The sequence below is a fragment of the Balaenoptera musculus genome, chromosome 2, assembly GCF_009873245.2.
Source record: "Balaenoptera musculus isolate JJ_BM4_2016_0621 chromosome 2, mBalMus1.pri.v3, whole genome shotgun sequence".
NCBI classification, from domain to species: domain Eukaryota; kingdom Metazoa; phylum Chordata; class Mammalia; order Artiodactyla; family Balaenopteridae; genus Balaenoptera; species Balaenoptera musculus.
The window spans coordinates 19248180-19271309 of NC_045786.1; the positions used below are offsets into that span (position 1 = coordinate 19248180).

A 23130-nucleotide genomic window follows, 5' to 3' on the forward strand; every position below is an offset into this window, starting at 1 on the left:
ATTTGGGAAATAGTTCAGCCTCAAATCATGTATTTTTATGACCTCTCAACTCTTTAAAGGCATCTACTTTTCATTAAATCATAATTTGGGATTAAAGTAGTGAGTTTTAGCAAAACTATACTTGATTTAATCTTCCCACTTCTGTTTATAATTTACTTGGAACATTTTTACAAATAATTTGCTCATAATTCTCATTTCAAGGCTCAGTTACTATCATTTGGATATAAATTTGTCCAATACAAAGAGAATTGTAGCTCTCTGTGACTTATTAATTTGGCATTGGACTCCCATTTTCAGACTAGTGAGGGGTGGCAGATTCATGAGTAGCAGGAATAGAGTGGGGGACAGGGTCATAGGGGCTGCCATAGGGAGGCAGCAGAGGCCCTGAAGGTCTCATTTTAATTCTAGGAATTGAAATGGGAATGACCTCATTTTAATTCTGAGCTAGGAATCTATTGAGCACTGGATTGAATATGTGAGGATCTCTGAAGTTAATCGAAGCCCGCAGTAGAGAAGAGGGAAGATGTTCCCACCACTCGTGCCATCTACACACCCATTTCTTTCTGAGACTTGAGGAGGTCCTCAAGCTCTGCAAATTGATCAGGAAGGACAGGGAGTGGATAGCGGGACTGAATCCATTGTCTAAATAACTTAATAGCGACAAGGCCAGAGGGTAACACCTTCTTTAACCAAATTCAGTGAGCAGGAAGGTGCACATACGAGAAGAAGGAGACGAATTGATGTCTGTGGTGATAGTTTTCAAAGTACATATGTTGGAGTTATCTATTATTAACATAACTTAATAATAAGGTAATTTATAAAATCAGTGATAGAGTATCTTATTAGGCACTTGTGAGACAACTTCAACAAGAACTGGCTGATACCCTAAAAAAGCAATCTATGTCAGAGGCTTCACTGGAGGTCACGTCACGTTATCGTACTAATTTAGAAGATGAGGCACAGGATTTAAAGAAAAAATTACGTCAAGTCACAAGTCAGGTATGTATGAAATTTAACGTGTCAGTACTTAATGTATAGGATAAAGTGTTTTAGGACACTAATTTTCGTGGACGGCTTTCTTTTGTATTTTCATTACAAGTAAATTTATTACAATTTTGTTATCTTTATAATGCACTTGTTTCTTAAACTCTGACTTTCATTCTGCCGTTTGCATTATATATTTTTTCTTACAATATTTACCCTTAGGAAAGTTGAGAATTGTGCATGATTCCTCACAGAAGTTGAGAGACTTTTTTTTCTATTAAACAGTATTTTTTAGTGATATCTCTACTACCATGATGAAGCAAGCCAGATAAAATCAGAGGATAATGTTTAATGGAATGTTCCATAAAATTGTCATTTTTCATCTTCACTTTCATGAATGGAATAGTGTCTGTGTATATTTATTTCATGGATTTCAGAATAACTTGTGCAGAAAGGTCATTATACAAACCAGTTGAAGTTAGGCATTGCCTTCATTTTCTTTTCATTTTAGATATATTGTAAAAGCGTAGAGATACTCAGATCGTGTATAGTATGTACACTCAAAATAGAAAATTAAGAAAATTATCTAGATCCTGCCATTGTATTTTTAGGAAAATTATTGAGATATAATTCACATATCGTATAATTCACCCATTTAAAATGTGTAGTTCAGTCTCTCCTTGTATATTCAGAGAGTCGTGCACTTGGCACCACAGTCAATTTTAGAGCATCTCCATCACCCGCAAAGGAAAACCGTGCATCCCTTAGCCATCACCCATGGCCCACATCTCCCTCAGCCCCAGCAACCACCAGTCTAATTTCTGTCTCTGTAGATGTGCCTATTCTGGGTGTTTCATATAAATGGAATCACACAGTATGTGGTCCTTTGTGATTAGCTTTTCTCATTTGACGTAACGTTTTCGAGGTTCATCCATGTTATAGCGCATATCAGTACTTACATTTCTGTTTATTGTTGAACAGCACGTTATGTGGCTAAGCCATTTATCCATTCATCAGTTGATGGGCCTTTGGGTTATTTCCACCTTTGGGCTGTTAATAATGCTGCCGTGAACATTCATTTACAAGTTACTGTGTGGACATAATTTTTATTTCCCTGCTGTTGGATTTTATCCTCTGAGTTAATTGGCTGATTTCACCTTTTCTTGGCCTTTACTCATGCTGTCCTTTCTGTCTTTACAGTTTCTTTTCCTCCTGCCTAATCCTCCATTTATTTAGACCTGGCCCCCAGTCTTCTCCATGAAGCTCTCTCTGACTGTCCTAGCTCTCATTGACCCTGTCATCTAGTCTGTGAAGAACAGTTTAGCCCTTAGTTTTACACTGTTTTAATTTTTTTCATGAGAGAGAATCTTGTCTTAAGTATAAATTTGTCTAACAGGGAATATTTATTGATATGCATGGTACCTGTCTTGCATAAATCGAAAATATTTTAGCTTAACAGTTGCTGGGATACAATTAAGTACTTTATACCATACCAATAATTTCTTCTTGGAGATATTGATATAGTAAATCTTTTATTAAAATGTATTTTAAGCAATTAAATATAAAATTAAAAGCTCTTAATCTAATAGAGGAGAATTGTTCAATTAAATGCTCGTTTTTTTTCTCCCTCACTCTGGAAAAAAAAAATCTGAATTTGCCTTCCTTCATTATGCAGCCAGAACTGGGGATTTTCACATTTACAGCATTTCACCAACTGTAAAGCTCTGTGGATAGCTTCTCTGATATCCAAACCACATAACCTTAATTTTCTCATCTGAGTACTTTCTAGACATAAACAGTTGTTGGGAATGAATTGATTCAGAACTTTGATTTAGCAATAGGGTGATATTTCCATGCCAGTGACTTAACCCTTCCTCTGATGGTCATGTAAGTTATGTACCACTCAATCCAGGAGGTGCTATTTGCATCTTAATCCATGATCACTGCCCACTGAGTAGTACAGAGAGGAAGTTAAGTTATAAATTATTATAAGTGGGAAAAAGTACTGGTTGGTTAGTGGAATCAGTGAAAGTTTTTGAAGTACTGGGCACATACATTCTGGTCCTCATGCTTCCCATTTACTGCCAATTTCAATGGTATGGAGAATGATTTCAGTGCACAGGAGACCACTTCTGTTGGCATGCCATCTGCCTAAAATATCCAATTGTTTAGAACATAAAATACAGCGATAGTAATTGTAAACACTTAGCATTTACTATGTACCATGTACTTTTCTAAATACATTATGTATACCCCCCAGTTTAATCTTCCCGACATCCCAGTGAGGTCAGTGCTATTATTATCTTCATTTTGCGGCTGGAGAAACTGAGACACAGAAAATTTAAGTAATTTGCTCAAGGACATACAGCAAATAACTGGTGGAATTGGGACTCAGACCCACACATTCTGGCTCCTGTGTAGATACTGCCTCTCACACTAGTCCCTGAAGCATCTGGTTGTCACCAACAGTAGTGTGTAGTGTGAACGTTCATAATCACTGGAAGAGCTGTGGTCATTCACATATGTGGATATTTAAAATTATAGTTGGTATAGAGCATGGAATAAAAAATATAAATGTCTTTCCCCATTTGGCCAATTTATAAATTTGTGTATTTATTTGATAAAATATAATTTAAAGCATGAATGATGTTGTGGTTTAGTACTAGAGGAGAGGTCAGTAACTTGTAAAGGGCCAGATAGTAAATATTTTAGGCTTTGTGGTTCACAAGGTGTCTGTTGTAGCAACTCAACTCTGCTGTTGCAACAGAAAAGTAGCCATAAACGATATGCAGATGAAAGACACAAAAACAGATGATGGCGGATTTGCTAGATTATCAGTAATTTAAAAAAATTTTTTCTTCTTTTAGTTGCAAGAAGCACAGGATCGACGTACAGAGGCCATGAGATGTGCTGAGAAGACGCAGGATCACATCCAAAAGTACAATTTAAAGCAGCACAGAAAATAAGTATAAGTATAGAGCAGATAAGCAGTATAGTATGAGAATTATATCAGTAATGACAATAAATACGTCATTGTGAAGCTGGGTAAACATTTCAGCTTTGAGCTATTTTGAAATGCATAATTTTTCTCCATTATTTCTAAATTTTGCACATTATCCACAGAACACAACTAGAAAACGGCACAATTGCCAAATCATCTACTTTTCAAAATTCTAAGAACGTATATAATTGAACCTGCAGGTGTTTGTTCAGAAAATGTGTGGTATTTTAAAAATCTATGTGTGAGAATAATTATTTTAAAATATGCATTTTAGGCTTGAAATTGAAAATGCCAAGTTAAAAGCTACAGTCAAAAAGCAAGCGGGAAAAATTGAACAGCTTCAGAAAAACCTGTTAAGTACAAGTTCAGTAAGTCAATCTCTTAATTTCTGTCATGCTGAAAAGGAATTTTAATTTTTTTACTAGTAACATATAAGAATATTTTGGGCAATATGAAAAGTCTCATTGATAAAAGAGTTTATTTTTATATTGATACTACTTGCTACTAGTAGCATAATTCTTTATAGAGGAAGTTGACTGAAATAATAAAATTGATTTTTGTAGTAAGATTTTAATTAAAAAGATTGTGACAGTCCAAAAGCAATATTTTATATATACCACATTTTGTTTATTCATTCATCTGTCAATGAACATTGGGATTTTTCCACCTTCTGGCTATTGTTGATAATGCTGCTATGAACAGTGGTACACAAATATCTGTTTGAGTCCAGAAATTAGAGTAATGATTTGATCTAGAATTCTGAATTCCCCTTGTAATCTAAATCCTCCAGTGCTATTTTGAGAATGAATTACTTTTAATGTTGTAGTTCGTTTTCTTTATCAAGAAGGAATACTAGGTCACTGTACAAGCATTTTTCTGAAAGGAATGTATTTTTTCCTTTCTTTGATTTTATTTACTTTATTTTTTAAAGATTTTTTTTTGATGTGGACCATTTTTAAAGTCTTTATTGAATTTGATACAATATTGCTTCTGTTTTATGTTTTGGTTTTCTTGGCCGCGAGGCATGTGGGATCTTAGCTCCCTGACCAGGTATCGAACTCCCTGCATTGGAAGGCAAAGTCTTAACCACTGGACCTCCAGGGAAGTCCCCCTTTTTTCTTTAAAAAAAGAAAAGAGATGCCAGTGAAAAAGTAGAAATGGCTGCTCAATCAGGGCCTTACATAGTAACAGGTGCTCCTAGCATACCAAGTTCAGAAACAATTTTTTTCCCAGACACTTGAGTTAATCAGCCTTTCAAAGGTGTAACAGCCAGTCTCAGAAAAGACTGATGTGTAATCCAGGATTCCAATTTATCAATGTATAGTGAAAGCTATGTAACTGTTTACCAAGCAGAAAGGGATTCTCCTGCCGTTTATACTCTCCTTTGTAGGGGAAGCTACCTATGATTTAAAAATCAGAAGATTGTATTGTGAACCCTAAGTTGGAGGGATGAGGTAGATGCACCTACAACTCATTTCTTTCCATCACAATAGTTAGATTCACGCAGTGTCATTATACAGATATACCTGTCAGGGGAACTAAAACATTCTGTTGACTGGTCCTTCTTGTGTTCAAAGAAACATTAAAAATTATTTTTTCTAGACTTGATATAAATTAGTCACATTGTATTAGCATACTTTTCATACACGTGACAATACAATATGTTGACAAAAGGAGTCTTCTGTGAATGAGAGTGCCAGATGTCCCCTTACATTGTCAAACAGAAATCTATTCGGGTATCAGAAATTGAAAATTTTGTAAGAATACCCCACACTGATTAAGCGTATTAAAAAAATAATGAGGGATTTTCTGTAGATTCCTATAGAAATGAGTTAGGATTATGACACAGAATTATTGGCCACTTTAAGGTCTACACAAATCAAAAATTTAATGAGACGGCTTTTCACCAACTCAGTCAATAGCCCTGGCTTCTCTAGAAAGTTCTCATCTCAGGAATCCCCAGGCCAGAGCCAACCTGAGTTAAGATATATGATCAGCACAGTGCTGAGGTGAAGAATCTGGGCTGGGAAGAAGAGAGAGCTCTGGCTGACTCAAGACTCCAAACAATATAGTTGAGTATTCACCTGAAAGTAGTGTCAGAAGACTTCCATAAGGTCAGGTCTCTATGGAATAGGAAATTATTCAAAAGAAAACAAGGGCAGGGACTTCCCTGGTGCAGTGGTTAGGAATCCGCCTGCCAATGCATTGGACACGGGTTCGATCTCTGGTCCAGGAAGATCCCACATGCTGGGGAGCCACTAAGCCCCTGTGCCACAACTACTGAGCCTGCACTCTAGAGCCCGCGAGCCACAACTACTGAGCCCGTGTGCTGCAACTACTGCAACCCACGTGCCTAGAGCCTGTGCTCTGCAACAAGAGAAGCCACCGCAGTGAGAAGCCCGCGCACCACAACGAAGAGAAGCCCCTACTCACCGCAACTAGAGAAAGCCCGCGCGCAGCAATGAAGATCCAACGCAGCCAAAAAAAAAAAAAGAAAACAAAGGCAAATAATTGGTAATCTGACCCTTGTGAAAAACTTTCGCATTATAAAAGAAAATAAAGACAAAGTATGCTGGTCAACATCCTAAGGGTGAGGGTGCCCCCCAAGATTAGAAAATAACACTACACTCAAAGTAACACCAATAAGAATAAACATAAAGTGTCCAAGAATAGCTCTGTACAAGGATAATCCACACCGAGTAATGGCTCATGAGTGTGGCTGAGGATGTTGTCTATGAGGAATGAGAAGGGGGAGAGAAAAGTACAGGTGACCTCAGCAAAGGGGTCAAGGCTGGAAAGGTAGGTTAGGGAATCCGGTATGAAGCCTTGAGATGTAAGGAACCCTGAGAGAATTTAAAAAGAGGATTAGAAAGGGTCAAGGACTGGACATCAAGGGTTACTGTCATTCAGACTGAGGTGGGCTCAGAGGAGCTGAGGCAGAGTGTGGTCACGTTAGCAGTTGCTGCTGAGAAGTAAAGCCGGGTAAGGACTGAAGAAACGGTTCTTGATGACCCGCAAAAATTTTAGTGGAGTTACAAGATTGAAAGTCAATTTAGTGTAAAAGAAGAGAATAAGTGATGAAAGATGAATTGTGGATGAGACCATGCGTTAAAGAATGTAAGAGTTCAGGGCTTCCCTGGTGGCGTAGTGGTTAGGAATCTGCCTGCCAATGCAGGGGACATGGGTTCGAGCCCTGGTCTGGGAAGATCCCACATGCCATGGAGCAACTAAGCCTGTGTGCCACAACTACTGAGCCTGCGCTCTAGAGCCCACGAGCCACAACTACTGCAGCCTGTTTGCCTAGAGCCCGTGCTCCACATCAAAGAGAAGCCACCACAATGAGAAGCCCGCGCACCGCAACGAAGAGTAGCCCCTGCTCGCCGCAACTAGAGAAAGCCCATGCGTAGCAACGAATAACTATTTCATCCCATCCAAAGAAAAATTTTTAAGAGTATAACTGTTAAAAACCAGATAGGGCTTCCCTGGTGGCGCAGTGGTTAGGAATCTGCCTGCCAATGCAGGGGGACATGGGTTTTGAGCCCTGGTCCGGGAAGATCACACATGCCACGGAGCAACTAAGCCTGTGAGCCACAACTACTGACCCTGAGTGCCACAACTACTGAAGCCCGCATGCCTAGAGCCCGTGCTCCACAACAAGAGAAGCCACCGCAGTGAGAAGCCCACGCACTGCAACGAAGAGTAGCCCCCGCTCACCACAACTAGAGAAAGCCCGCACGCAGCAACAAAGACCCAACGCAGCCAAATGTAAATAAATAAAATAAATTAATTAATTAAAAAAAAGAATGTAAGAGTCCAGTGGCGGGGGTGGGGGAGAAGAAGGATGAGAGAAAAAGCTACAAGAATCAAGAAGAAGTTACGTTTTTATTTAGTGTATAGAAGACTTAAACTTTATTTAAAGAGAAGAATGGTTAATAGAAATGGAGAAATTGAAACCTATGGAAGAATGCTTACAGAGAATGAAAGGCTTTATCTCATGCTGCGTGGGAATTTTTCAAAAATTATATTAGTAAGATGTGATTTAACAAAACCTGGAATATCTTAAACCATTGATGAAAATGTTTCTAGGGCTTCTTTAGAAACTAAAATGTAAATATAGCCACTCTTTAAAAAAATTTCATTAACATGTATAAAAACCTCTGGGTTTTTAATTAATTAATTTATTTATTATATATATATTTTTTGGTTGCTCCAGATCTTGGTTGCAGCAGGCGGGCTCCCCAGTTGCAGCAGGCAGGCTCCTTAGTTGTGGCATGCAACCTCTTAGTCGTGGTGTGCATGTGGGATCTAGTTCCCTGACCAAGGATTGAACCCAGGCCCCCTGCATTGGGAGCACAGAGTCTTATCCACCATGCCACCAGGGAAGTCCCAAAACGTCTGTTTTTAACAAATAAATTTTGGCAATTTAAATTCCAGAAAAATGATGAAATGATGAAAATGAAAAATCAATTTAAGCTGTTTCAAGAAAAGTCATTATTTTTGAAATCTGTCCTTATTGGCATCAGGTTTATAAACTGTGTTTCACTATAAACATATATTACTCATGAACTCATGAGAAGTAATATTTTTAAGAAAGAAGAGTAAGTCTCTAGGTTTTAAAAAATAATTTAAATTTTTTTTCAAAGTCTGAGGATGAAAAGCAGCAATTAAAGAAATGTACTGAGTTAAAACAGTCTCTGGAATATAGTTTGGATCAAGAAATGAAGAAAAATAGTGAATTAGAAAAAGAGATTACTGGGTAAGATTTTAATATTTCTGATAATTTCAACTATTAATTAATTGATTTAACTATAATTTTGTTTTATTAAAACCTTAGATACAAATTCATTTTATATGTGTATATTCATACTTCAGCAAGTCATCCATCCTATTTAAAAGTTTACTTTAGAAACTCACAGCACAATCTGAAACTGTTTTGAGTGCCCCAGTATTACAGTTCCTCTTTAATGATTTCTAAAACAATAACAATAGTGTGCCTTGCCTATAGTAATGTCACTCTGCTCTTCATCATCTACCTTGAATTTTTATGTCTGCAAGATATCTTTGCTCTTTTCTGGCAATCCTGCCTTCTTTTAGTTGTGTTATTCCCCTTCAGCGTTCAAGTATTTTAATATCTAAAAACCTATTTGTGTCACTGTTTAATAACCTCAAAACCTATCTTGATTTTGCTTATATTTTCTTTCTGCTCTAAAAGTTTAGTTCTAAAATATACATACAAAAACATATGTATGACTTAAAGAATAATAAAATTAGTGATCATGTTTTGACCACTCAGATAAAAAAAAAAAATAGAGTGTTTCCCAATGTCTGTGATGCCTCCACATGGCTTCCTTTCTGGTTATTTGCTGAGCACACTTAGCCCTCAGCATCCGCAGATTCAACCAACCTCAGATTGAAGGTATTCAGGGGGAAGAAAATTCCAGAAAGTTCCAAAAAGCAAAACTTGGATGGGCCTCAGGTGGCAACTATTTCCATAGCATTTATTTACATTGTATTTATAACTATTTACATAGCATTTACCTTGTATTAGGTATTATAAGTGATCTAGAGATGATTTAAAGTATACAGAAGTATGCGCTTAGGAGGACTTGAGCATCTGTGGATTTTGGTATTATACTTATGGTTCTTCCTTGATTCTCATTAGTATTTTTCTCTCATTTAATTTTCTCTACATTGCTTGGCATTTTGTTAACATTGTGCTGGGCAAGATTTCTAGATCTCTTAAAACAGCTTGAAGAGACTGGTACACATTCTCTCCCTGCTGATTTCCTTTCTTATGAAGCTCAGCCTGGTTTTTTTCCCCATCAACTCAGACTCCAAAGATTTTTCTTTCTTGTTTCTTTTTCTATTTTGAGTGAGTGTCGATGTTTTTTGTGTGTTCTTTCTTTGCTTCTTGTAGAGGCTGTGGTCAGTCAGTACCAAAATGTCTTTTTGTGTCTTTTCAAAACATTCATATATGATATGCTCTTCTTCTTCAGCTTGGTTACTGATCTCTGGTTTATAACTAATATTTAATAATAAGTTAATATTTTATATTAACATACTAAAAATGGATACTAATAACAGCTTACTTATAAGAACTGTATAATATATGTAATATATTTTATATGTATACACACACTATATTAACTCTTAGCATGTGTCATAAAATTTTTCTTCATATTATTTACCTAAGATTATAATTTAGTTATTATGCTTTCAAGCAATATTAGATTAGAACAGATGAGAAAGGATTATAATTTATAGAGTTTATTTTATATGATAGAACATATATCTGTTTAAATAATTATTAAATGTCTACTCTTAAAGAACTTGACTTATTCATTCTATGCATTTCTACAGACTTAAGAAACTCTTAAAAATGCCAAGAAGGAAGTTAAATGAATATGAAAATGGAGAGCTTAGTTTCCATGGAGATTTAAAAACCAATCAAATTGAAATGGATATTCAGATTAATATGCTAAAACATAAGGTAATTTTTAATCAGTTTTGGGACCCAAAAGTCACTTAATTTGGGGAAATACAAATCACTTCATGCTTTGAGCAGTGAAACACAGATTTGTCTGTTAATTTTTTAGATTTGATACCAGTAAAAAAGACAGCTTTTTCCTATATCATTTTTCCATAAAAAGGGCACACTGTTGACTGTCTGTGTCTTGAACCATGGCTGGTGATCTGAAGCTGAGCAGCACACCATTACCCCAAAGCATCCATTATTTTTTGGTGACAGCTTTATTGAAATATAATGAACATAACATGCAGTTCACTCATTTAAACTGTACAATTCAGTGACTTTTAGTATATTCAAAGAGTTATACAGTTATCACCACAATCAGTTCTAGACCATTTTCATCACCCTAAAAAGAAACCCTATACTTTTTAGCCATCACCCTGTACCAGTTTTCCCTTCCTCATATTCCCAGCCCTAGTACCATGACTGTACTCCCTGTTTGTATAGATTTGCCTATTTTGGATATTTCATGTCAGTGGAATCACAGAATATGGGGTCCTTTGTGACTGCCTTCTTTCATTCAGCATAATATTTTTAAAGTACATCTGTTTTGTAGCATGGATCAAGACTTCATTTCTTTTTATTGCTGAATAATATTCATTTGTATGGACATACCACATTTTATATATCCATTCATCAGTTCATGGACCTTTGGGTTGTTTCCACTTTTTGGCTATTAATAATGCTGCTATGAACATTCATGTCCAAGTTTCGGTGTGAACATATTTTTTTCATTTCTTTTTGGAATATACTTATGAATGGAATTGCTGTATCACATGGTAACTCTGTTTAACCTTTTGAGGAACTGCTGTACTGTTTTCCAGAGTGGCTGCACCATTTTACATTTTTATCCAAAGTGTGTAAGCATTCCAATTTCTCTACATGCCCGTCAACACTTGTCATTACCTGTCTTTCTGATTATAGCCATCCTAGTAGATATGAAGTGGTATCTCATTGTGGTTTTGATTTGCATTTTGCTGATGACTAATAATGTTGAGGCACTTTTCATGTGCTTATTGTCTATTTGTGTATCTTCTTTGAAGAACTGTCTATTCAACTTTTTGCCCATTTTTAAGTTGGATTGTCTTTTTATTATTGAATTGTAAGAGTTCTTTTTGTATGCTAGATACAAATCTTCTATCAGATATAGGATTTTCAAGTATTTTCTCTCATTCAGGAGCTTGCCCTTTCCCCTTCTTGATGGTGTCCTTCAAAACACGGAAGTCTTTAATATTGATGAAGTTCAGTTAGTCGATTTTTGTCTTTTGGTGTCATATCTAAGAATTGCCAAATCTAGTCATGAAGATAAACACCTGTGTTTTCATCTAAGAATTTTGTAGTTTTAGCTCTTGCATACTGAGTTAATTTCTACATATGGTCTGAGGTAGAGGTCTAATTTTATTCTTTTGTATGTGGATATTATGTTGTCCCAGTACCATTTGTTAAAAAGACTATTCTTGTCTCATTCAATTATTTGGCACTCTTACTGACAATCAGTGGGCCATAAATGTGGGGCTTTCTTTTTAGATCCTCAGTGGTAATGCATTGATCTATATGTCTGTCCTATGCCAGTACCAAGTCATTTTATGAGAATTCTTTCTTACTCATCTGGCATATTACCAGTTGTTTTATGTAATAATAAAAAGTCAGTGTAGTGGAATGTCTTTAGCTCCACTTCTGTGGAGGTTTTTTGCCTCTTGAAGGAGCCTTTGGCCAGCTTATGCCTCACTGACCCCATGACATGATGGGAAGTAGGTTTACAAAGGTAAGGTCCATTCCTTTTTTTCTCCCTCCTTTCAGACCTTTAGTCTCTCACCCAGTGCCTCCCACTTCACTCCAGTTTCCATCAAATCTTGGTCACAAGATCTGCTGACTTAGTCTGCTATCTGCTTCATTATGTTTAGCTCATTATAATTCATAGACTCATCCATAGATTTCACCATCTAGGAGAAGATTAAGTCTGGGCTGTCAGCTTTCCTCGTTGGAAGTCTCTCTAAGCCATCATGTTGCAATTCACAATTAAATCATCTTTTGACGTGGTTCTTGTGTATAACACTAGCGCTGATCTTGTTCTTGACATAGATCGTGCATTCTCAGAAACCACAGTTCCCTGTATCTACCTTCTTTTATTTAAAAAGAAAGAGATGCATAGCTGTACTTTATAGCTTAACACATAATGAATAGAATAACTATTTCATCCCATCCAAAGAAAAATTTTTAAGAGTATAGCTGTTAAAAACTGGGTAGGGGGCTTCCCTGGTGGCGCAGTGGTTGAGAATCTGCCTGCCAATGCAGGGGACACGGGTTCGAGCCCTGGTCTGGGAAGATCCCACATGCCGCGGAGCAACTGGGCCTGTGAGCCACAACTACTGAGCCTGCGCGTCTGGAGCCTGCGCTGCGCAACAAGAGAGGCCACGATACTGAGAGGCCCGCGCACCGCGATGAAGAGTGGCCCCCACTTGCCGCAACTAGAGAAAGCCCTCGCACAGAAACGAAGACCCAAGACAGCCATAAATAAATAAATAAATAATTTTAAAAAACAAAACAAAACTGGGTAGGGCTTCCCTCGTGGTGCATTGGTTAAGAATCTGCCTGCCAGTGCAGGGGACAATGGTTCGAGCCCTGGTCCGAGAAGATCCCACATGCCATGGAGCAACTAAGCCTGTGCGCCACAACTACTGAGCCTGCACTCTAGAGCCCGCAAGCCACAACTGTGGAACCTGTGTGCCACAACTACTGAAGCCCATGCACCTAGAACCCGTGTTCCACAACAAGAGAAGCCACTGCAATGAGAAGCCTGTGCACCTCAATGAAGAGTAGCCCCTGCTCACCGCAACTAGGGAAAGCCTGCATGCAGCAACGAAGACCCAACACAGCCAAAAATAAATAAAATAAATAAAATAAATTTTTTTTAGAAAAGGTAATAGTCAATCAATTTATCCGGGACAAATAATAGATTAGTAATTTGAATTTCAAAATTTCAAAGCCTATTTATATGATATAGAGAAACACTGTGGTACAATGTAAAAATGAGATAGTCCTACCTTCCCTTACAAACAAGCTTTAAGTAAGGTAAAGGAAAAATTATATTGAATTATATACTGCCAAAGGACACTGCATTTGTTTTACTACTAAGAAGATTAAAAATGCTTCCATGATGTTTTATTTCCTCTCTGAGGAAAGGACAATGAAGATTGAGTCCTAGATTAATAAATATTCAAAGCTGCCTATCCCTTAGAATTTCAGTTAATTGAGATGAGGTAAAAAAAGTCTGATTTTGGTAATTAAACTGACGATTTCTAGTTGTTTTTCAACTATTATACTTCATATGTCTCCTTGCTTACCAATCTTCCTTATCTTCAAACTTGAGGGGAAATTCTAAAGAGGCATACCTGCCTATTTGTAAGAAATTGTAAGTGAAGGGACCCCCCCGAAAACTTCCTCCTGAATAGTTCTTAGGTCTTTCTTCTAGTTATCTGCTTCTTCTCATCAGCATTGTTTGTCATTTTAAGTTAATCTCAACATTTATTAGATTCCAGTTTATAGGAAACCAATTTCTACTGTGTCTAAGTTATGTTTCTTATTATCTCTTTTTTTTCATCTACTTTTCTATCTGTTTTTTCCTAAAAATCTCCCCAAAGTTTAGTAGCTTAAATAAGCAACGTTTATTTTGTTCACAATCTACACTTAGGAAAAGCATAGCCAGGACAGCTGGCCTCTCTTCCCCTCAGTTGGAACACCTACCCTGAACATCTAGGCTCTGTTTGTGGCCTGAGCTTCCTCACAACATGGGGCTGGGTTCCAAGGTTAAGAGCCAGGCAGAAGCTGTGTTGTCTTGTTTAACCTCGCCTTGCAATTCGCACAGCATCTCTTTCACCATATTCTGTTCATTAGGAATAAGTCACTTGTGCTTGGCCCATAGTCTACCTTTTTTTATGGAATAAATTTTTTTAAAACTTATGGATATATTTAAAAACCAGCATAATCTACCCACTGGCCACAATTTTTTATATTCCTTCCACACGAAGAATACACTTATCCCTACCCAGTTCCCCCACAAGTCTCAATTGTTACGGTGTCAGACTCAGGCTTGAGTCCAGGATCTTACCATCTTTCACTGGGTACAGATGGGGATGAGGCTCCTGGGTGTGGTTTCTAGAGTATAGCCCCTTGAGTACCAATCCTCTCAGTACTAAGACTTGAGAACTAAAGGGACAAATTTTCTGCCACCCACATACCCAACATCCTGTTAAACTGCTAAAGACTCTCCCATTCAGAAATGGAAAATGGAAGACATGCTGGTCCATAGCAGTTCTGAAATACAGCCTGATACCTGCTGCCAGCTCTTTGATTAGGACTTAGTCCCGACCATGGAAGTGATTCTCCTTTGCTGTACCCTCTGAGCTCTTTGTTCTGTCCTTTTCATAAGAAATGACCTGTGTTTGCAGCTGAGTAGTGTTTCTCAAGCCAGCAAGGGAAGAAAAGGACACTGAAACCTGGAGGAAGGGGGACTTATAGAACTTCTAAGAAAATCCCAAAGGCCTCTCCTCATTTTGTACTGTCTTGGTCTCTGTTAAACCAAGCTAGCAAGCAGTGTTTTTGCTACCACAGTTCTCTTTAAAGCTTTGAGTGTCCTGTGAATTTTATTGGACTTCATGCCATTGGAAAAGCTACCCTCCCAAATCTTTTTGAGATAAGCTCTTCCCCTTGGGCTTCTTGTGAAGCTGTTGTAGGACGGGAAACTTTGTAGGATGATGCCTTTAAAATTCTTATGCTTTTTTAAGATCCTTAAAGGAATTTGAGGCACCAACTTAAGTCTTTCCAGGGTCTTAGTAAAGGGTTCTACAGTCTTGGCTTCATCTTTAGACCATGTTTTCCTGGCAGCACCCTAAATCTGATCTTAGCCCAGAAGCTATTTCTCTGTTTTAGCATTATTTGGGCATGTGGAGATGCTGTAAATGGGATACAGATATTTGAATCCAATGAGTCCTGGATCCTTTATATTTAATAGTCTTTTTTTTTAGCTTATCCCTCTCATCAATTTTACTTTCAGCTGCTTTGTAGCTAGAGTCCCCCTTCTTCCAAGTTGCAGTGTCATTTTCTTCCCTTGCCTAGAAGCTGTCACCTTCAGTCTCTTCAAGGGCCGTCAGGCTTCCATTAACAGTCTTGTGAAGCCCTGGGAATTTCGTGAGAAAAGTGTCAAAGAATCTGTAGACATGTTTTAAAACTACCACATCCACTTGCCTTGTCTTACCAAATAATCATTCTGTCTAAAGGGAAGTAGTTCTTCCCAACTCAGTGTCGTTGAAATTCCAGCACGTTTTTTTGTTTGTTTTGTTTAGTATGTTCTCTTATTCTGTGGAAAGTAGCAAAGCATTACAAGAATTAATGGCACTCTTTTGTTCAGAAAAATGTATGGGTCATCTCCCTAAACTATTACACTGGGAGATGTGATTTCTCCTTAACCCTGCGAAGCATTTCTCCTTGGAATGCAATTCAAATTAGCATAAAATATTTGTAATTCAGAAAAAGGCTTATGGTATTAGAAGCCATATTTACAAGACTCATTAATTAGAGCTTGATTTTCAGAGTCTTATTTTGGGAGGCATTTATTAACTCAGCCCTAAATAACTCAATATGATATCCCTAAAACTTTAAAAATCATGGAGGGTTAAGATGGGGGTGGGGAAGGAGTAAGAGGCTTTCTACTAAGAGGTGACTTATAGTCATTTTATGGAGGACAGACATGAAGCAATAGAAGAATAAAAGAGTATAAAATCAAATGCAAATGTTGTGTAACAATGATGACAGTAAAGGATATATATTTGTGGCTCTTGGTGGTTTGAACTTTTTTCTTCATTTTCTTAGTACTTCAAGGTCCTACATGCTACAATATAGATACCATTTTATTGTAACTGAATTTATTTCAAAAGTTGATACTGGTTTTGAGTTAGGCTATTCTCAGTCTGCGTCCCTAATTACCAAACGATTTTATTTTATTCATGCAGATTGATGACCTTACAGCAGAACTGGAAACTGCATCTTCAAAATGTCTACATCTGGATGCAAAAAATCAAGTTCTTCAACAGGAGTTATTATCTATGAAAGTAATACAAAAGAAATGTGAAAAACTAGAGAAGAATAAAAAGAAGTTGGAACAAGAAGTAGTGAACCTCAAAAGTCATATAGAAATGAATATGATAGAACACAGTCAAGTAGAGCAGTATAAACGGGAGATTGAAGAAAGAGCAAGACAGGATATAATAGAAAAATTAAAAGAAGTCAACCTATTTTTACAGGTTAATTTATTGATCTTTAATGTGCTTTAATTCACTTCACTATAAATTACATTTTGGATGTATACATTTTATGTGTTTCTTCTACTTCCCTTATAGCAGTTTGTTTTGTAAATTTCTGGAAGGAAGGTGGCATTTGTTTCTCCCTTTAAATATTTCAGTTTCCATCATTATTCTCACTAAATTGATCTTTCAGAACGATTCTCACTAGAGAATCATTTTATTTTTAAGACCAACTGGTATAAAACAAAACTATTAGGATTAAAAAAAATATTGTGATTTAGAAATTGTACTGTACTCTTGGATTATTCTTAGTTGTATTGTTCAATTTAAAAATTTTTAAATTGATCCTATTATTCTTTGAATTATGAGATTACATGAGTACGAATATAAGAATGATTCAACTTTAATTTTATAATTAAGATTTAACTCAGTTTGCATTGATGATAAATATTTTTAAAGGTCAGCTTTTTTTTCACATTTAAAATTGCTCTCTGAATCATTGACGCAAAACTAAAGGGCACAAATATAATTATTCAGGTTATAATTATTTTAAACATGTATCTTTTTATTTTACTTTAGACACAAGCAGCATCTCAAGAAAACTTAGAGCAGTTAAGAGAGAATAATAATGCTTCAATAAGAAGTCAAATGGAACTCAGAATTAAAGATCTGGAATCTGAACTCTCCAAAATGAAAACTTTTCAAGAAGATTCTAATAAAGCAGAGTTGGAAAAATATAAGCAACTCTACCTTGAAGAACTAAAAGTTAGAAAGTCATTGGCAAATAAACTAAACAAGTAAGTCAAAACATAGAATCATAGAAAATAAATTTAAATTTAGCTCATTAATTTGCCTCCAAAGCATAATTTTTATTGAGCCAGGTTCATGAGATTAGTAGGAAGTGAAAGCTAACTAGGTAGTATAACTTTGGAAAATGATGTTAGTAAGTGAAGTCACCTTTAAAATGTTAGTCCAGTTTGCATCTCCCCACCTTTTTGTTGGTTTTACATAACTTTATTTTTTATATTTTCATATATTGGGTTGGCCAAAAAGTTCGTTTGTGTTTTCCCGTAAGATGTTACTGGAAAAACCCAAACGAACTTTTTGGCCAACCCAATAGTTAACCTGATTTAGTCTTTAAGCTAAGTGTTTTTGAAACTTTGTAATTTAGATAAAATTTCTTGTTGGAATTCCCGTAAATAGAAATATTAACGAGTTTAATTATTTTTTGGAAGATTACAGCTTAAACACAAAGCGTCACATTTTAGCATTTGGTAAATTTACTTTCTTGATTATGATCTTTGGTATCATCGCTAGAGGGCGCCCTGAGACAAACTACTGTATTTGAAGTTTTTCTACTCTACATAAAGGCATGCTTGTGAAACAAGGGGAAAGTAACAGAGGGGCGAAGGGCTGTATAATTCACAAAGTGTCTAAAAATAACACGGTGGCCTGCGTGAGGGGGTGTGTGGAAGACCGCAAGGGCAGATCTCACCTCCAGTGCCTCAGTAGCAGTGTTACCGGTGCCCGTCTGCAGCCTGTTAGGAAGCAGGCCGCACAGCAGGAGGTGAGCGGTGGGCGAGCCAGCAAAGCTTCACCTGCTGCTCCCCATCGCTCCCCATCGCTCGCATTACCGCCTGAACATACACCCCCATCCATGGAAAAGTTGTCTTCCACGAAACTGGTCCCTGGTGCCGAAAAGGTTGGGGACCGCTGCTCTAGATTATTCCTCAGTGCCGAATGCTTAATTTCTCTGAGGTAATGAGTGAAATGTGTATACAGGGGTGGTGAAAGCAAATGCTTGAAAATGTCTTTGAGGGATGGTTTGTTTTTTCATCCCTGAGCTGGTTTACTAAAGATGAGTGTCTAAGTGCAGCCATCGCAGAAGGCAGCAAGTGTCACCTGTTAAGCCATCTAAACCGCTGACGCCATTTCTCTCCTCTCCCGACTTTGACTTGCTTGTTAGTTAAGGATCCCTCAGACACATATATACTTCTTTAGAACAATTTTACACCTAGAATTGTTTATAGTAGGTCTGCTCTGACCTATTTTCAGTGTTAAAACGTGGTTTAATGGGACATTCCATTTACTATTATGGCAATTTAAAAAATGCAAATCATTTAGGAATCATTTAGGGAAAATGAAATGAATGAAATTGGTGTTTTGCCATCTTCCCAGGACTAATGAGAGGCTGGCAGAGATCAGTACCAAACTACTGGTGGAGAAACAGCAGAACAGATCTTTACTCAGCACTCTTACTACGAGGCCAGTCCTGGAGCCACCTTGTGTTGGAAATCTTAATAATAGTTTAGTGCTCAATAGAAATCTTACTCCAGGAGAAAACTTAGAGATTTCTACCTCAAGTTCACGCCCTTCAAATAAGAGCATGGAGACTTACTTGACTAAGGTTAGTTATATTATCTTTTTTTCCTTGGGTTTCAGATTTCTGATAATTAATTCTTGTTTTTAATTTGGTGAAATTCTGAATTGTTTATTTGACTTACGCACACGAAGTAAAAGCCATAATTAATTGTGCTAATAAAGAGACAGAAATTTTATGATTTTTTAAAGTCCCTGGATTTCTCATTTTCAAGAGAGATTTATCATTAACTTTATTCAGTAACTGTAATTAAACTGACAAATTTTAAATTTCTTGAAAAGCTGCAGTTAAATTCTATTTTAGAAATTAAATATTATTGCCTAATAACCAAAGATATACTTTCAAATTGATTTCAGTTTGGCGATGGTTCATAATCATTTTCAAGCTTTGCTGCACCCTAGTTTTTCTACCCCTAAGCATAAGTGAATGATTGGCATCCAAACACTTAACCATATATGGATTTTTTTTATTTAAAGGAATGCTAGATAAATTCTTTTTGTGAATTAAATAGACTTGTAGCACTAAATAGGTTAATTTCTGTTTTTAAGTTAAAATTTTTTGTCATTTTCGTACATGAGAGTGCATCCTTAATTGCTATTTTACTTACAGCATTTTTATTGAATTTTTATAAAATGTCTTGCTGAGCAATTGTAGAACATTTCTAAATACGTAGTTAAATAAAGCAAATATTTAAATTTTTAAAATGAAGTCCACTTATGTCTCTATTTTGCCATCACCTGGATGAATGATGACTAAGATGGCAATGATGGGGAGTCTTTAAACTGCAATTAGTTTTCATTGTGTATCATTGTTATTAAAATATCCATTTCACTCAGTGCACACGGGTTTATGGTTTTGATGGTGTTTTCATGATGTTCTTGATGCAGAGAAAAGTAGCCCTTGTTAAATGAGGTCTCAGCCTGTTTTCTCATTTGGCTTCACATTGTAACAAATCACAGAAGAGCAAAGCTAAGGTTTCTTAGACAGTGCTGTGGCTAAATTGGGTCTAAGTGCTTCAGAGCTGTGAAACTGGACTCCAGGGTCAAAAAGAAAATGCATGTCAAGCCCTCTGTCAGTTGCTAAGCATGATGTAAACTTAGAATGTTCTCATGAGTTGTCACCCAAAAAATCAGACAATGTATCATTTTACAAGATGAAGATGAAAGAGTGTGTGAATGCAAAAACAATGTGAGAGAAAATTTCTGCGGGAAGTTTTTCCTTTAATTTTTTTGGAGGAAAGAGGTGTTTATTTTTTTAGTAATTCTAGATAAATAGAAAAATAGTTTATTTTAAACTCAATGTTGTAGTTACTAGGTATACATAGTTCCCTTGTGGGGTCTTTGCCAAATCGTGCTGGTTTTAATAAGAGAGATTGAAGAGCACTACTTACTCTATCAAGATGCAAAGACATGTCTCCATAATCACTACAGAATGCCGCAGAAGAGTTATTATACAGTTATTGTTCACATAATTCTTAGTAAGACTTACAGAAAGAAGGTGCCTTCTAGAATTGCTAGGAATATAATTATTTCTACTAGGAAAACACAAGTACTATGAGAGGTGTTAACGTACTGTCTAAAATGATAGAAGGGGGTGGGTTTTTGGATGGGACATTATAAAATGATAGCGTTCTAAAGGTTTTAGCTATGATTCTACAAAGTAAAATGTTAAAAATGGCATTAGGATTGCATTTGTTTATCAGTCTCCTTTATTTGCAAGGTTTTAACATTTTGGACTATTCCTACTGTGAAGTTTTATCTTACTCAGCATTTTCCCCTAACTTTAAGGAAAATAATTATAGCAAAGTACTGCTCTATGTCTGTGGTTTCAGTTGCGCTGGTTGTAGCAGCAATCTTTCTCCATGTACCTAACACTTAGATTTATTACCTCCCTCACCAGTACATGAAGTTCAGTCTTGTCAGTTGATACCATTGTGGGGGTAGGAGATTACTAAGTATCTGTCTTGCTAATTTTACCCTCAGTTTTCACATTCTAGTTAATTCTGGGATGTTTTGTCCTATATATCAGAAGTAATTTTACAGTTTTTTTCAATTGTGTTATTTAATTATATTATTATAAAATACAAAAAGTTAACATTAGCCAGAACAGCTACATCACTGTTAGGTTTTCTTGCACATAGAATTTTTTCAAGAACTGAAAACTTAGAAATCTATTCCAGACAATTTTATAACAGACACAATTTCGCTGGTTTGAAGATTTTTTTATGTTCAAGAGTTTTTAGGTATTTGTGTGCCAAACACGATGCATGGCCACAGTAGTTAATAAATGCCCTTTAAATCTGTCTTAAGTAGGAGGACTACATTTTACACTGACTGATTTTGGACTTTTGGTGCATTACTGACACCTTCAAAATTTTTCTAATCATTTATTTAAGTAATTTAAAAAATTGCTTCAATGTCCATTCAGTTTAGCAACTCTCTTTCTAAATGTGGTCATACAAATGCACTGAAGCTAAAACAATTAATATTCCTAAGACTTTGACTTTTTATATGATACAACATTTTGTATCTCACCAGGATATTGAGTCACATTTCTTTTGAAAAAATAGGCCTCCTCTTTACATCACCAAGGCACTGCCTATCCACTCTGAGTTTTAACTCTAATCAAATTACCACAGTAGTTAAGCTAGTTTCTCATAAGGCACAGGCAGAGTTCAGTAAACTTGTTTATTGTCTCAGTTTATTATATCAGTGTAATCCTTCTTGTTCCCTCTTCATTTTGTCCACATGGACAAATGAGTAGGTGTTTTCTCTTTTGAAAGATAGAGGTAATAGCTCAACTTCTTACAGTTCTTTTTCTTTCATTCATTTTATTTTTTCTGTACTTAGTTTTTCAGCTCTTTGATCTACAAATGCTTCCTCAGTTCTTCTCTCTGCAGCAAAATACATGTATTTAATGTCTACAGACTGCCAAGTGTAATTTCCTTCGTACATTAGCCTGTTTACAATTGGATAATGAATTGAAGTGGTTTAAATGACTTGATTTTATTACATTTTCATGACATTTAAAATGAGTGATATCAAATTTTTAAAGTATCAATAATTACTGAAAATAAATTAACTTTGGAAATGAGTGTGCATGTGTATGTGTGTGGTGTGTATATATTCATCAAATTGGTCTTAAAAAGAGAGTGCAACATTATTTTCCAGCCTGCAGTGTCAGATATAATTTAACAGTAATACATTATGGTTGAGTGAAGGGAACACATACTTGTTGTGCTTCGTATTGTTATTGGCTTCACTACGTTTCTTTCTAAAATGTTCCTTTCACCTTTCCCCTACTTTATAGTGGGGGTTGTTTTGAACAATGTACGTTAATTATAAAGTCAGGGGAGAAGAAGAAAACGTTCCCTCAGTGTCGTGTGGTCCTCTGCCTTGTCGGAGCTGTGGTGGGCAGGTGGCAGATGACACTTCTCTTCCCCTTCAGAGTTCAGCACGCGGGAGTCAGCAGCTGGAGATCAACTAAGGAGCTTTGTTACTGACACATAAGTAATGAATTGGAGGACGTGCTTTAGGTGTGCAGTCACAGTGGGCCTCAGAATACTTCATCCCAAATTAGGCCTAAGGGGGGGAAGCAAATGCTTGACCCCCGCCCCAGGGCAGGCTGCTTACTGTGGGCATGAGAGCAGACCCCCGTTCCCAGTGCCGAGGGCACACACACCTTCTCAAAGAAGAGATTCGGAAGCAAGCAAGCACTTCTTAGTTCCTTCTCCCAAATTCACCCATTGGGTAAATCTCCCCTCCTCTCATGAGGAGGGTAGGAGTGTAAGTCCTCACTTTGAAACTTTAGGCCAAGGAATTAGCCTGTAATTTCTGACTGGTTCTAAATTCTAATTGAGATTACACTCATGTTTTTTGTACATGCAAACTAATGATGAGAGATTGAAGTATGCTAGATGGTAAAGAGAAATCTGTTT

At 36.6% G+C, this 23130-nt stretch overlaps 1 protein-coding gene across 2 annotated transcripts in view; it reads left to right on the plus strand.

Moving 5' to 3' along the window:
* The window catches only part of LOC118890566 (ankyrin repeat domain-containing protein 26-like), a 57771-nt gene that overhangs the window by 30569 nt on the left and 4072 nt on the right, over positions 1-23130 (plus strand). For both annotated transcript variants that reach the window (XM_036843603.1, XM_036843602.1), the window contains exons 10-17: positions 847-999; positions 3852-3922; positions 4260-4353; positions 8629-8741; positions 10346-10475; positions 16523-16813; positions 17393-17610; positions 18992-19220. In XM_036843603.1, coding sequence (XP_036699498.1) covers positions 847-999; positions 3852-3922; positions 4260-4353; positions 8629-8741; positions 10346-10475; positions 16523-16813; positions 17393-17610; positions 18992-19220 — 1299 coding nt within the window. The remainder of the gene's footprint in view (positions 1-846; positions 1000-3851; positions 3923-4259; positions 4354-8628; positions 8742-10345; positions 10476-16522; positions 16814-17392; positions 17611-18991; positions 19221-23130) is intronic.